At 48.7% G+C, this 14,221-nt stretch overlaps 1 protein-coding gene across 1 annotated transcript in view; it reads right to left on the bottom strand.

Annotated features, from left to right (window-relative positions):
• The window catches only part of Myo16 (myosin XVI), a 297,006-nt gene that overhangs the window by 188,070 nt on the left and 94,715 nt on the right, over window positions 1-14,221 (bottom strand). Inside the window, exons 16-19 of the mRNA XM_050136512.1 lie at window positions 7,607-7,718; window positions 4,932-5,049; window positions 3,973-4,044; window positions 1,647-1,788 (exon numbers count right to left, since the gene is read on the bottom strand). Of these exons, the coding sequence (XP_049992469.1) occupies window positions 1,647-1,788; window positions 3,973-4,044; window positions 4,932-5,049; window positions 7,607-7,718 (444 nt within the window). The remainder of the gene's footprint in view (window positions 1-1,646; window positions 1,789-3,972; window positions 4,045-4,931; window positions 5,050-7,606; window positions 7,719-14,221) is intronic.

A 14,221-nucleotide genomic window follows, 5' to 3' on the forward strand; every position in this document is an offset into this window, starting at 1 on the left:
GTGTCTGTGAGACTAAATGGAGAGGAAGAGACTCCCCTGGGAATGGACAGTACCATCCCAGGGGCGGGGCTCCTGAGCTTCCCCTTTCCCTCTTTCCTAGCCCACTGACTCCTGAGAAAGGTACATTTGGCCAACTGCTCACAGCCCCAACCTTCCCTTGCATGCTGGAGTGTCTCTTCCGACCTGGAACCAAGAATAAACCTTTGTTTCTCAAGCCTTCTCATATTGCATCCCAGGGAGGGGATGGGCAGGGAACCACAGACCAGACAGAGAAACAAGAGTTGCAACTCTATGCACTGCAGAGCTGGGCTCCAGCCCTCATAGCACCAGGGGAAGAGCCAAGGGCTTCTGCTAAGATGCTCGAGCTGCCCTCAGCTCTCAGAACATCGTGAGCACAGTGTTGAGTGCTGGGATTCTGCACAGGTGCATTTGAAGGGTCCTTAATATCCCTTAGTTCAAAACCTGAAATGTCTATACTCCCAACTTTCCCATTAACTGATGCTAATTTTAATATTTTCCAAGGAATGGCTTAATTCAGGAATTGGGTAAAGAACTCTAGGACAACAGAAAATATTACTCAGAGGGTTTCATTCAAAGACAAGCCTGAGAAGACTTCCAAGTGCAATTTCACTTTCAGTTGTCGTCTCAAGGTCATTACCAGTGACAAGAATAATAACAGAGTTTTTCATTGACAAAATGCCATGGAAATCTATAATATTTAGATGATCAAATAGCCGTGAAAAGCTACTGCTTAGAGATGATTAGGGGTAGCCAAGAGCACTGCCACAGGGATCCTTTGTCAAATAACCCACGGCAGAATTCGACACATCATCAAGCTGCTTCTGAAAGAGACGCACATGGACTCTCAACCGACTCCTGAGCTTTATTCTTAGATGTCTTGTTCCTAGATTCATAAACCGTCTATTCTTCTCCATGCACAAAAGGCCACATCTATACCTTCATTCTAGAGAGAACACATTTGCATATCTATGCGAGAGAGACAGTTTGATTCATCCATCTCTGCTGGTGGGTGGGAAGGTGGGCTGGGGGCTCATATTTCTAAAGCATAATCACTAATACCCTTCCAGTGAAATTAGCTTGTTAAAATGAAGTCTGAATGAAGCCTACCCCTGGGCTGCAATATGAAACAGCTCTCTGAATTAAGGCCTGAGTTATGTATACCAGAATAACCCAGGGGCCAGCATCCACAGTCCCTGAATTCCATGTGGCTGGATAACCCAGGGGCCAACATCCACAGTCCCTGAGTACCTTGTGGATGGATAACCCAGGGGCCAACATCCACAGTCCCTGAGTACCTTGTGGATGGATAACCCAGAGGCCAACATCCACAGTCCCTGAGTACCTTGTGGATGGATAACCCAGGGGCCAACATCCACAGTCCCTGAGTACCTTGTGGATGGATAACCCAGGGGCCAACATCCACAGTCCCTGAGCACCTTGTGGATGGATAACCCAGGGGCCAGCATCCACAGTCCCTGAGTACCATGTGGATGGATACCCAGGGGCCAGCATCCACAGTCCCTGAGTTGTGTGTGACTGGCTGGGTGACACTGGGGTCAGTGGGTCCACAGCCCTGGAGCTGTGTGTGACAGGGTAATACAGGCACAAGCATCTATAGCTCCTACCTTTTATAGTCATCTTGATTCTGGAGGCAGCAGTTCACGGCATTTATCAGAAAACCAAACAGACGGCCGTACAGAGACTTGGCCAAGAGATCCCGGTAAAATGCAGCGATCTGTGTGGTATGCCGGCGTATTACCACGTCTCCTGGATTGGTAGGAGGAAGAGGAGGTGTGAGGACAAGTGGTCTCCTCATTAGAAGCCAACACCATGGTGTATGTCCCATTCATTCCCCGTGACATCCACACACATCCGAAAATGTTGAAAGGGACTCTGGAAGCACCTGTCAGTTACACGCATGACGCCATCTAAAGAGTGCCGGGTGCCTTGACTGACTAGAACTTCTGAGCACCCTGTTCACCTCTCCACGGCTCAGCCATTTCCTTGCAGTTAGAGCGCTAACTCAGGGTCCTGCCTGTGAGTGTTTAATAACAGCCCTCCGGCTGGGCACCGAACCAGCCCCGGGACATTTGAACACTTGTCTGTCTGGAAAGTGATGGTAAAATCGATCCAAATGTACCTGCGGAGCTAGGAGACAAGACGTCAGGAGGAAGCATCCGCCACTCTCAAAAGGAGTGATGGGCATCGCGGGAGAGGAGAACGTCCATAGTGAAAAGGCCAGTGAGGGGACCTGGGGACCCAGGGAAGAGAGTTGGGCAGCCTGGGGTACAGACACAGCTGATGTGGTACTTCTGTGGGAGACAGCGCAGTACGGGAATGGGGATTAGGGTTCTTGTCTGTGGCCTTGGCATCTTTAAATCTCCTGCTCAGCAAGTGGCAGGGAAGGGAGAGTCCCTCTAGTCTGGAAAAGAGCGGAGCAGCCACTGAGACGATTTAGAACTGAAATGCCTTGAGAGGGCAAGGACAAGGTCATGGGTGTGGAAGAGCACAAGGCAGAGAAACAAGTGCCGCCTTCTAGGAGACAGTACCAGTACCACCGCAGTTCCCGGGCTAACACGGCTGAGGAGTTCTGAAGAGTGACCTACAGGGTGGGAAGGTGAGGGAGGGAGGGTGGTGTGAGTGGAGAAAACCAGGCAGTTGCACACTAAGGGACAAGGGAGTTTAACACGTGTTCAGAGGCACACAGCACAGGGTCCTGCCTCTGCAGAACATCACGGTGCACCATGTGGCTGGGTGAGGATGTGTGGATGGAGAATGGCTAGGAATGACCGTGAGCGGGGACCTGGAAGCCCACCCTCCAGGGCGGAGCTGAGGGAGAAGGTATCTTTGAAAGACTGTCAGCCACAGGCGAAAGCATATTAGCATTCCACTCTGTTGTCCCCACAGAATGAAGGGAAATGAGCAAAGTCCCGCTGAAAACATCGGCAGAGGTTGCTACCACGGTCCAGGTCGAGAGATGAGAGCAATGAGAACGGGAAGTATTTATGGGGTCATGGGGATCTGATCTACTCAGTGGAGAAGGAAGAGAGGGGGAAGGGGAGCCCGCTAGACCTGGTGAGCAGCTGGGTGGATCATGAGAAGTGTGGAGGGGAATTCTAAGAGGCAGAGGTCCTAAGTCAAGCAACAAAATACCTGCAGGTGAGTCCACGGGGTAGCAGGTGAGTTCTGTTTAAGTCAGGGTCTGAGGGAGGCGGGCAGGACAGACTCACTGGGTAGCAGGTGAGCCTAGAGTACAAGAGTGGCGGAGGCAAGCCCTCCCAGCTCTCCAGAGGAAGGCTGAGGAAGCGCATCAATGGTGAGTTTGTGGTGGATAATTGATGCACACCTGGGAGATCCAGTCTCCCTGCGCACCAAGCAGGGCCACACACCACACAGGGATTAGACACGTAGAGAGGGTTGGAAGCCGGCCTGTAAAGGGAGACAGCCTCTTGCCTCCGGCCTGGCATCCACAGTGATTAACCCCTTCTTATCTGAGTGTTTTCCTCTCTGAGGAGAGATACAGTTGTGCCCACCTCATGACCATTTGTGAGATCAAAACTGACAACATTTGGAACAGCTGGCACTGTGCCACCCACCCATAAACACCCAATAAATGACAGCTCCCATTGTGAGCGGAAAAGGCGGAGAAAAGGCTGCCCTACCCCCACAAAAGGTCCTTGTTTTACGAGAATAAATCCTCTTAGATTGATGGCTTTGTTTTTCTGAACTGACAGGTTGATTAGGAAGGGGGCTAGTTAATCAGAAAGGCCTCCCAGGAGCATAGCTGTGTTCCCATACAGTAAAAAGGGACCAAACAGGCTTGTAACACTCTCTCCATTGACACTCGATCCATGCAAACAGTTGAGACAGATGCACTGTTTAATTTTTTTTTTTTAATTTCCCTACTTGAAAGAAGCCCAGGAACTGTACAAACGTAAAAGGCAGATTTACCTTTAAAATACTGAATATCAGTTGTTAAGGCGGATGCCAGCTCATCAGTGGATACTTGCAACATGCCGGCCACTGAAATCAAAAGCAGGCTGTAAGTGTGAAGTCACTGTGTATGTTGATACCAGGAACACTGCACTTTAGTTCATCACGTGCATGCTTCATGCAGAGACACTCAAAGGACGGAAAGTGGCTGCTACTTCTGGGGTCAAGCGCATCTAGAGGAACTCCTCAGTGTTCCAAACACAAAAGGAATCCCCCTCTTTCTGGATTCCATCGTGACCCATTTTGCGTCTTCATTACCCTCACAGGGCTGGACTATTTTTTTCCAAATGTCTTACTGAATAACTTTGAAAGAGGTGAAACAGGCAGTTTGTTGAAAACATGTGGCTTAAGGGTAATTTCAAAAAGCAAAGAGTAGGTGCGGCTAGAAAGGCAATAGCAAAGAAGAGAAAGATTTTTCAAGACAGGGTTTACACTGTAGCTTTGGGGCCTGTCCTGGAACTAGCTATTATAGATCAGCCTGGCCTCGAACTCACAGAGATCTGCCTTCATCTGCCTTCCAAGTGCTAAGATTAAAGGTGTGTACCACCATCTCCCAGCCAAGAGAGAGATTTTAAACAAGGCATTTAACCGGAATCAATGATGTTTATAATGTTTGATGACCTGGTCTCCAAATACTACAGTGGTTGGGGGCAAAGACTACTTAGATAATATCACATGAACTGAAGTCTATGCTGATGCCCAGTGCACAGAAAGGACGTGAACGCTCATTTATCCCTTATCCCCTGAGCTCTTTTCTTTAGAGAAAAGAAAGAGGTTCTCCCCTCCCCCCTTTGACTTCAGCCCTAGGAAGTGATTTTTTTTTCCAAACCGGCTTTTTTGTACTGTGTCTCCATCTACTGGCCATTCTGTGAAACTGCACACCAACGACATTCTCACCAAGGTGGTGCTCCACTGACCTTGTTCCAGAAGCTGGAGGTCAGAGACGAAGGCTGAGTCAGCTTCGGTCAGCGCCGTGAACTGAACGTCTCCGAGGTGCAATATCGCCGCTAGGATAACAAACAGGTTCTCCACCTCCTAGGTGTTTACAGAGAACAGACAGAATTGCTCAGAGCCTATGAACACTCCCGCAGTGGGCTCTCCACTCTTCAGACCCACAACGCTCCAGAGAAACCGCTGATGCGGGCTCAGAATCAAATCTCCACTCAGTGTGCTTTGCCCTTAAATGGATGCTGCTGGTCTGATAGAAATCAGTGGGTTCTGGGTAATCATCATTCCAAAAAAAATATTAGTGATCCTTGTCCAAGCTGTGACCGGAAACACCCCTGCTGTCCCAAGCTCTCCTTGCACGGGAGGTGTAGGAAGCAGGGGAGGAGGAACAAGACGCCTGGGACTGTACAGAGGAGGAGTAAGTCCTGGCATAGGGGATTGTCATCTTCCCATCTTCAGAGCGAGAGGGCCTGGAGACATCCATCTCCAGTGATGCCCAGGGGGAGCATGCCACAATTACGGCAGGCGGCAGCGTATTCCTCTGAACTCTGCCCCTGCTTCTTAGATGGCGCAACAGAAGCCCACCTCTTTAATAATGTGCATAAATCTCCCTTTAGTGTTCTGCAAGGTGGGCACCTCTGGACATACAGGCAAGGAGGATCTGCGTTGCTCTCAGGGGTTTTATAATTCAGGGAGGGAGGCAGAGCTATGAAAATTCACTACAACTCACAGGCGGATTTGAATCAGAAAAATCTCCTTACGGGAGCCAGAGCCATGGGATCCTGCCTCTGCCTGTGGGAAGTAGTGGCCTAGCCAGCTTCCCTGCTGTTAGGAACGGGGTGCAGAGGTGGGCCAGTCTCTGAGACCCACAATCCTTTGCAGACTTTGTTCCAGAGGCCTCACCTGCCCATACACACTGTTCTTTGTCACAGCGGAGGCCACCACTCCAAAGTGGAGTGGTTTTTAGTCCTCACGCCTCTTGAAAGGCTTAGGGCATCAGGTCTTGGCATCAGCTACGCCAGTCAGCAGGTGTATTTTGCTTGTCCTACCTTTGAGGATCAAGTGTGGAATTTCAAAGCTATGTTTCCAAGTGAACGGTATTTTGGTAAAATGGTCTCTTGTCCCTGTCTGTGTCCTGCTCCCTAGGGGGTCTAGAAGTTCCCCGTGGGGGTGGGGGAATAAGAAAACAGACATCACAGAAGTCAGTGCAGATACAGAGCATGCAAGTGGGTGAAGCCAAGAAAAGAATAAACTGTAAACATCGGACAATTGGACCAAAAAGACCGAGACACCATCAGACTGCCTCTCATTCCTAGAACTCCAGGCTCTGAGAGGCACTGGGTCCTGCCAAGCACACTGTCTCCGTGATTCCCGAGGGCCGGTCATCATCTGTCTCCGTGATTCCCGAGGGCCGGTCATCATCTGTCTCCGTGATTCCCGAGGGCCGGTCATCACACTGTCTCCGTGATTCCCGAGGGCCGGTCATCATCTGTCTGCTTTCCCATATCCTTCCACCTGCCCTTCTGCCCCTGCTAGCAAACTGTGAGCAAGGGCAACACGGCCTTCTGAAAAACCAAGGAGCTCGTTCTTCAGACCACGTTTGGGTGCAAGAGCTGTGGGCATGCCACAGCGCCTCATGACCTCTTGTTAATCGTTCCCGAGGACTTGGCCACCACCCCAAATACTTCCATATTGAGAGGACAGAGGAGATCACACAGGAAAACAGAAATGGCTCCCGAGAGCATCCTCTGTGGGCTCAGCCATTCATGTCTAATCTCAGGACCAGCCCTGATCAGAGGAGTAACCTCTAACCACAAGGCTATTTAAATTAAAATTAATATTTTAAGATAGGAAATAATAATTCCCTCAGTCTCATTAGCCGCGTGCTAAGTGACCAGTATCCAGACAGAGCTAGCAGTCTGGCGTGGGCCACAGGCCTTCCCGTTGTCTTGGAAATTGCTGTGGCATCACCGTGGGCTAAAACTTTCCACACATTCTCTAGCTTCCCAGAGAAGATACGTGAGTGAGTTATGGTAGTTTGCAGGGTGACCATTTAACAGTGCACAGTTTCTTCAGACTGGCCAGGTTCCTCACGAGTCAGCCAACATGGTGATGTGGTCTGTTCTAGATACATATGTAAAAGGGTTTTTCTATTTCTACTCCAGATGGTGGGGCTGGGAGAGATGGCTCCGTGGCTCGGAGTACTGAGTTCTCTTGCAGAGGACCTAGGTTTGGTTCCTAGCACCCACAAGGCAGCTTGGAACTGTATGTAGCTACTGTTCTAAGAGATCGAATGCCCTCTTCTGGCCTCCACGGACACTGCATGCAAGCAAAACACCCACGCACATAAAAATTAAATTCAAAAAGGAAAGAAAGGGAACTAGCATTAACTTCTTGTTGCTGTGTGTTCTCTAGTGTCTGCCTTCCTAGAACCTGATGCTCCTCTGTCCTTGTTTGTCTCCTATCCTGACTGAACGGGAGGTCCCAGGAAGCCAGATGGAGGCCTGTTCTCTGCTGGGCACTGTCGGGGCTGGCAATAACCAATGGGCTCTATTGAGGCTCAGGAAATGGTTCGGGCTGAGCGAATCTTTACAAACTGGTGGAGGCTGGCTTTCTGTGTGCAATCCCCAGTGAGGAGACTCACCAGGCTGCTGAAGCCGATCACATTCAGAGCATGTTTCAGAACCACAAGTCTCTCCTTGTTCAGGGAGCGCTCCGCTGTGGAGACGTCTTCCTGCGTGCCTTGGTTCATATACCTGTGAAGATAAACATGACGTTATGGCTTGGAGCCAAATGGCAGCGGGGAAAGGTGACCTCATCCACACCTGGTGTCTGTCCTAATGGAAATCACCTGGACGCTATGTCCCCAGGTGTTTACAAAGCTACACAGGAGCACATGATGTTTCAGGAAAGACAGCAATTCTTGTACCAGACCGTAATCCTATTGCCGGTGCGGGCTCACCTTACCTGAACCCTTTTTGGTGAGTGGAGACGGTCACCAACTGTGAACTTCATATAGGAAGTTGGCAGGTGCCAGAACTGGCAACGCAACTCCCATTTGCATGAAGGATGCTTAATGTATACTAATGTATTATCCCTGCTTGCCAGCAGCATTTAATTTTAAGGTTGCTGATTAATTTCCTTTGCTTGACAAACACAGGGGCATCGATTGCCAAAGGCAGGCAAATCAAAGAAGCTGAGGACTCAAAGACAAAGGCCTCCTCCAGGAAACTCGACAGGAACAAATTAGGTACCTGGGTCAGAGACAAGAGGAGAGCTCCTCCAACCCAGCAAGGAGTCGGAGCAACTGACCTGAGCTGTGGGTGTAAGATGCTAAGTGAAGCCGGCAGGCACCAGGAGGAAAAGCCACGGAGGAGTAAGGCTCCATTCTGAGAACTGGCGCATAAGTGAGAACAGGCCTAATTTGCAAGGCCCATGTCCCGAGAACATGCAGCGGCACACATGAAGTGACACGAGGTTAGTCACACATGGTGTGCACAGGTACACGGGTCAGCAGAATGAGAGCCCAGAGTGAGAAAAGCAAAGGTTGCCGGGGAAGGAGGAAGAGCTAGGGCTGAGTGCCTTGTGAAAGAGTTCTAGTTATGTTTGGCAAGTGACAAGAACCCTTGGGGGAGGGGGATAGAAGCAGAAGAGAGGTGTCAGGTCAGGTGTTCAAGAGTGACCCGAACCGCCAGAGGAAGAACCCCTGCAAAGAGATAAAGACAGGGAGCATCCGGACAGCTGTCAGGGGAGGCCAAGGCAGGGGAAGGGCAGGGTCAGAGTAGGTAGACTGAGTGGGCAGGGGAGGGGCTGAGGTAGAGGGGGTAGACTGGATTGGGCAGGGGAGGGGCTGGGGTATAGGGGTAGACTGAACTGGGCAGGGGAGGGGCTGAGGTAGAGGGGTAGACTGAGCTGGGCAGGGGAGGGGCTGAGGTAGAGGGGTAGACTGAGCTGGGCAGGGGAGGGGCTGAGGTAGAGGGGTAGACTGAGCTGGGCAGGGGAGGGGCTGAGGTAGAGGGGTAGACTGAGCTGGGCAGGGGAGGGGCTGGGGTATAGGGGTAGACTGGGCTGGGTAAGGGATGCTTAGTAAGAGGAACAAGCACGTTGTTTTGGACCTGGTCAGTGTCCTTGGAATGGTGAATTGACATCACCAGATATAATATCAAGGGGGTGGTATCTTTAGTGAGAAAGCCTCATGTTTGTATCAGTCATGTCAAATGTACACCGAACTGTTAAGGTTTAGGCCATAGACAAATAACAGCTGTAAGAATCTAGAACTCAAAAACAGCAAGACCTGGAAACCTTCCCTGTGCGGAACCCTGAAACCACTTGAGTAGACAAGTTCACAAAACAGGGCACTGTGGACAGATAAGACTATCTTTTCTCCATCGATTCTGCACATGAGAGAAAACATACAATTTCTGAAGGCACAAGGAAGATTACTGGGAAAATTATAAGAGCATGAAGGAGTGAAAGAGCTTAGTGTGCAGCCTATACATGCATGAAGATGCCAGAAAGGGGCCTGGAAGGGAGAAGGTTGTATGGGCAGATGGAGACACTAGGTGTATAGATAGTCAGATGGATGACAGATAAGCAGAGATAACATGTATGTAAGTAGATGGATGGATGGATGGATAGATAGATAGATAGATAGATAGATAGATAGATACAAGTATATTGGTAGATGGTAAAGGATAGATGATAGATAGATAGATAGATAGATAGATAGACAGATAGATGATAGATAGATGATAGATAGATGATAGATAGATAGATAGATAGATAGATGATAGATAGATGATAGATAGATAGATGATAGATAGATGATAGATGATAGATAGATAGATAGATAGATAGATAGACAGACAGACAATAGGCAGGTGCTGCTTCTCTCAAAGTGCTGGAGAACATAACTTCAAGACTAATATACATTGATTAAAAACTTTGTTCATTTTAAAATTATTTGTTTGTGTGTGTTGGGGGGGGTGACTTGAACATGTTGGGATCAGAGGACCACTTTTGGGAGCCAGTCCTCTCCTTTGACCCTGTATCTTCTAAGGATGAAGCTCAGGTGGCCAGGCTTGGCAGCACCACCACTGCTGAGTCATCTAGCCAGCCCTGGAAAAAGCTGCTTTTGCCTCCAGCGGACACAGCATTAAATCTAAATCTGCCTGCACAGTGAATCTCAAGAGACTTCCCGTGCTACCAGAAGAATCCACAGTGAGCATCTCTTCCTGGATCTGCTGTGTAGAAGGCAAATACTGAAGGCTCTGCCCCAGACGGGGCCTCTCTCCCAGGACGGGAATCCAGGTTAGCCATAACAGGCTGTGAATAACAAACACAAAAAGAATGCTCCGCAGAAAATGTCAGCCTAGAATTTCAATGTCCTGTGACCTTTCCGCGCGCCACATCTGTGCTCCAGGGATGTTTTATGCGTTGGCACAGTGGTGGGCTCACGCTCAACAGGCACGGTCCTTCAGCACACATGAAATGACTCTCATTACATGTACATGTACCCCAAGTACAGGAGAACAATTCCTCTTAACTGGATGTGTATCCTCGGTGTGCGTGGATGGCAGGGGATGCTCAAACATAAGCAATCCTACAAGCTAAAAACAAAGGCACAAAGCCATTCTCTAAGTCCTAACTCACAGGAGCCAGTGTGCTCGCCTCTGCTTTTTACCAGCTCTGCACACACACAAGAACATGTTTTTCCCATCACTGGATAAGAAACATTCTCCATGGTGACATTTAATACAGGCACAAGGCCAGAAGGTGAAATCAGACGGTTGACCTCCACATGGACCGCAGTTTTAAGAATCTGAGAAGTTTCACCCCATGCTCACCCCCCTCTCACCTCAATCCTTCCCTCACCTCCAATCTCTACCCTTTTCAAACTATCTAGAACACAATAACCAACTCTCAGGCTCCCATGATGTAATATGATTATGGCTCTTTTAGTAACTACCTGTTTAGAACCATATATCTCCATTGCTGAAAATATTAACGTATCATCCACCTCTAGTTGTTGGAAAGAGAACACCCTTCCACGGTCCCCAGAAGGAAAGAAAAAATCACCAAATGAATTGCATGTTTACTCTGACTCAGGATCCTGTAATATTTCCAGAACAGCTGATCTGTGATTTTCTAACCAATTAGAAAATTTCTTCAAATTGTCTGGTACAATTGGCTCCAAGCTACCTCCATGTTGCACATTGTTAAAGTTAGAGTGGCCAGTTTCAGATAGGTCTCTTAAAGAAGGCACAGGGGATGAGGGATCTTGCCTTGCTCCCAAGACCCAGGACGTGGGTGTGGGGCTGAACCCAGCATGAACATTCTCCTAACCTCATGAGCAGTAGGGACCCATAGGAAGAACAGTCTTTGGTTCTCATGGAGTGACCCTGAGAGTTGCCACTGATTAAAGTGAAACAGAGTCTTCTCAGAATGTGAAGACTGGTATGGCCATGGTGATGGTGGGAGCAACTGAACAAAACCCACGGCTGTGGGATGACCATTCTTGGTGGTCAGCTTAGCTACATCTGGAATGAACTACAATCCACGTGAGAGATATTTTGCAAGATTTGAAGCAGGTAGATCCACGTCTAGTCCTAGTACTGACTCTTGAGATAGGAAGTCACCCAGCTTTGATCCAGATCTCGAGGTGGGAAGACACACCTTTGATCTGAGCCACACCTTCTGCTGGCAGTCTGTGTAAGGACATGGAAGGAAGAAGCTTTTGCTCTTGCCTGCTTGCCTTTGCCTTGCTAGCACACCCTTCACTGGCAATAGAGCCGACTTCTTTGGGATCCCAGCATATGCTGAAGGCCAGCAGAGACATCCGGCCTTATGCACTGAGCACCTACTGGATCCTCGGACTTCCCACTTACAGCCATTGTCAGATTAGCTGAATGCAGCCTGTAAATTACTCCAGTGAATCCCCTTTATATACAGGCTGCAATCCCAATCCCGCTAGTCTCCCCCCCCCCTCTCTCTCTCTCTCTCTCTCTCTCTCTCTCTCTCTCCCCCTCCCTCTCTCACACACACACACACACACACACACACACTGAATTTGATTAGGGCTACCCCTATGCACACGAATATGAGGTCATCCACTGGGCATGAGTGTCAACACTATTTTGTAAAATATCAATTCCCATTTAGGAGCAGTGCAAAAACAAAGATGTTGCTAAGCACACGCATCCCCACCCACACACGCTTCCCTTCATGACCCAACACACCTACCTGCACACATCTTGGCTCTGACCCTACTAGTCAGGAGAGGTAGGAAGGAGGAGATTTAGCCTGGGACCTCCTGATCTAAGAAATGCCTTTTGGCTCTTGCTCCTCCGTGTTTTCATCAAATGTGTTTGCTTGACTTTTGCATGGGATTATTTATGAGCTATGTGTTTTCCACACAGATATATGTCCTCTACAATAGCATGTAATGTTATGATAACCAATTTTAGAATAAAAACAGTGCCAAGGAAGCCACGAAACCCATAATGAAGCTATTTAGTTTTGTGTATTTTGTCCACCTATCTTTTGAATCACTCAGCTCTTCCTACCTACTTGTTTCATTTATACTAATTAAATAATCACAAACCAGTGAAGGAAGCCCCACTAACAGATAAGACTCCCAATAATTTGTCCCCAGCCATACAGTGAGCTTTCAGGTGAGAAGTACTTCTACCTTAGGCCAGATTAGAGCAGAAGAATGGAGGAAGGGAGGGGACGAGAGGGAGAGCAGGCAAGGTGTGTTCGGAATTACAGCTTTTATAAAAGTCAAGGCTTCTCAGACATTATGGAGAGTGAAGGCTGTGAGGGTGTGTCTCGGCTCCACAAGCACCATCCTAACGCCAGGATGCTCCAATGAAAAGTGACAGTAGCACAGGAGAGTGGGACACACGGGTGTACAAGATGTCTTCACGTCAGCGACGGCCTCCGAAGACATCTCGTAGACCATGGATTCTGAAGCCCTCAAGACCAGCTGACAAGGGCAGCTGTCAGCTGTCAACCCAGGAAACAATCAGCACTAGTCCAATTTTACTCGTATCCAGGAAATGACCGGAAAGTAAACAAAATAAGCTTCCAGGCAAGCAGGGGTCTTCCGCGTTCACCATCACGCCACCCCCAGTGCCAGGCCTCTCATTTTTAGGAAGTCATTTGTAATCTTCTTTGTCAGTCACAGGCATTAAAATGTTAGCAAGATAATAAACGAGGCAAACTGTGATTAAACTTGGATGCCCATTAAATGTCAAAATTATCTCCAGTCTTCAAGTGGAGAGCGCAATCTGTTTCCTTGGAAATAAATGTCAGCAGACTCTCAGTCCTGTGGACGTGCGATGTCTCCACAGTCCCCTCAATGTCCCATCTCCTCTTTCATCTCATCATGATCTATAATGAAAGCAGTGGTTCTCATCCTGTGGGTCGTGACCCCTTTCCCAGGGGTCACATATCAGATATTCCGCATATCAAAATTACAGTTGTGAAGGAGCAATGAAAATAATGTTATGGTTTGTGGGGTCATCATGACATGGGGAACTGTATTAAAGTGTCGCAGTGTTAGGGAAGCTGAGGACCAATGAGCTAGAGCACTGAACCAAACAGTGGTCATGGGACATCTGTTTTCATAAAGACAACTCACACTAACAACTGAACAATAAGTCTAGGGTTCAAGTCTAGGTGAGAAGGTTCCATTCTGCTTCCTTTTCTTCCCAGACACCAAAAGGCAATGTTTTTAGGAAGTCAGGCTTAGGAGCAAGCTGAATGAAAGTCAGGCATGGCGGCACATGCCTTTTATCTAAGCACTCATTAGTGGGGGCAGGTGGATCTCTGAGTCTGAGGCTAGCCCGCTCTGCAGAGAGAGCCAGGGAGACTCTGCCCTGGGAAAAGGAGGGGTGGACAATGGCTGAGCATTCCTGTTACCTGTTCAAAGTAGGAGATCCAGAAGTGGTGTTGGAGAGGGGGGACATCAAGGAAACCAAGCATGGTGGACAGCTGCCATGGTGAGGCTGATCCCATGCCTACCCTGTTAGAATTATCCTGGCTCAGAACTCCTGCCAGCAGATTTGCTGGCACCCATTATTCCTACTACCTTAAATGTCCTCCACCATTGCAACTTTTCTCTAGATGGGGCATCTCCTTGCTCGCACTAAAACTCCACTCCATGTCGTGAACCACACATTTAACCACATGAAACAAAATCCACTTGAGGAAATAAGACAGCATGGAGCATTAAAATGCTGATGCCAGGGCTGTG

This window comes from Alexandromys fortis, unplaced genomic scaffold, assembly GCF_014885135.2.
Source record: "Alexandromys fortis isolate MF-2015 unplaced genomic scaffold, M_Fortis_MF-2015_v1.1 scaffold_3, whole genome shotgun sequence".
NCBI lineage: Eukaryota > Metazoa > Chordata > Mammalia > Rodentia > Cricetidae > Alexandromys > Alexandromys fortis.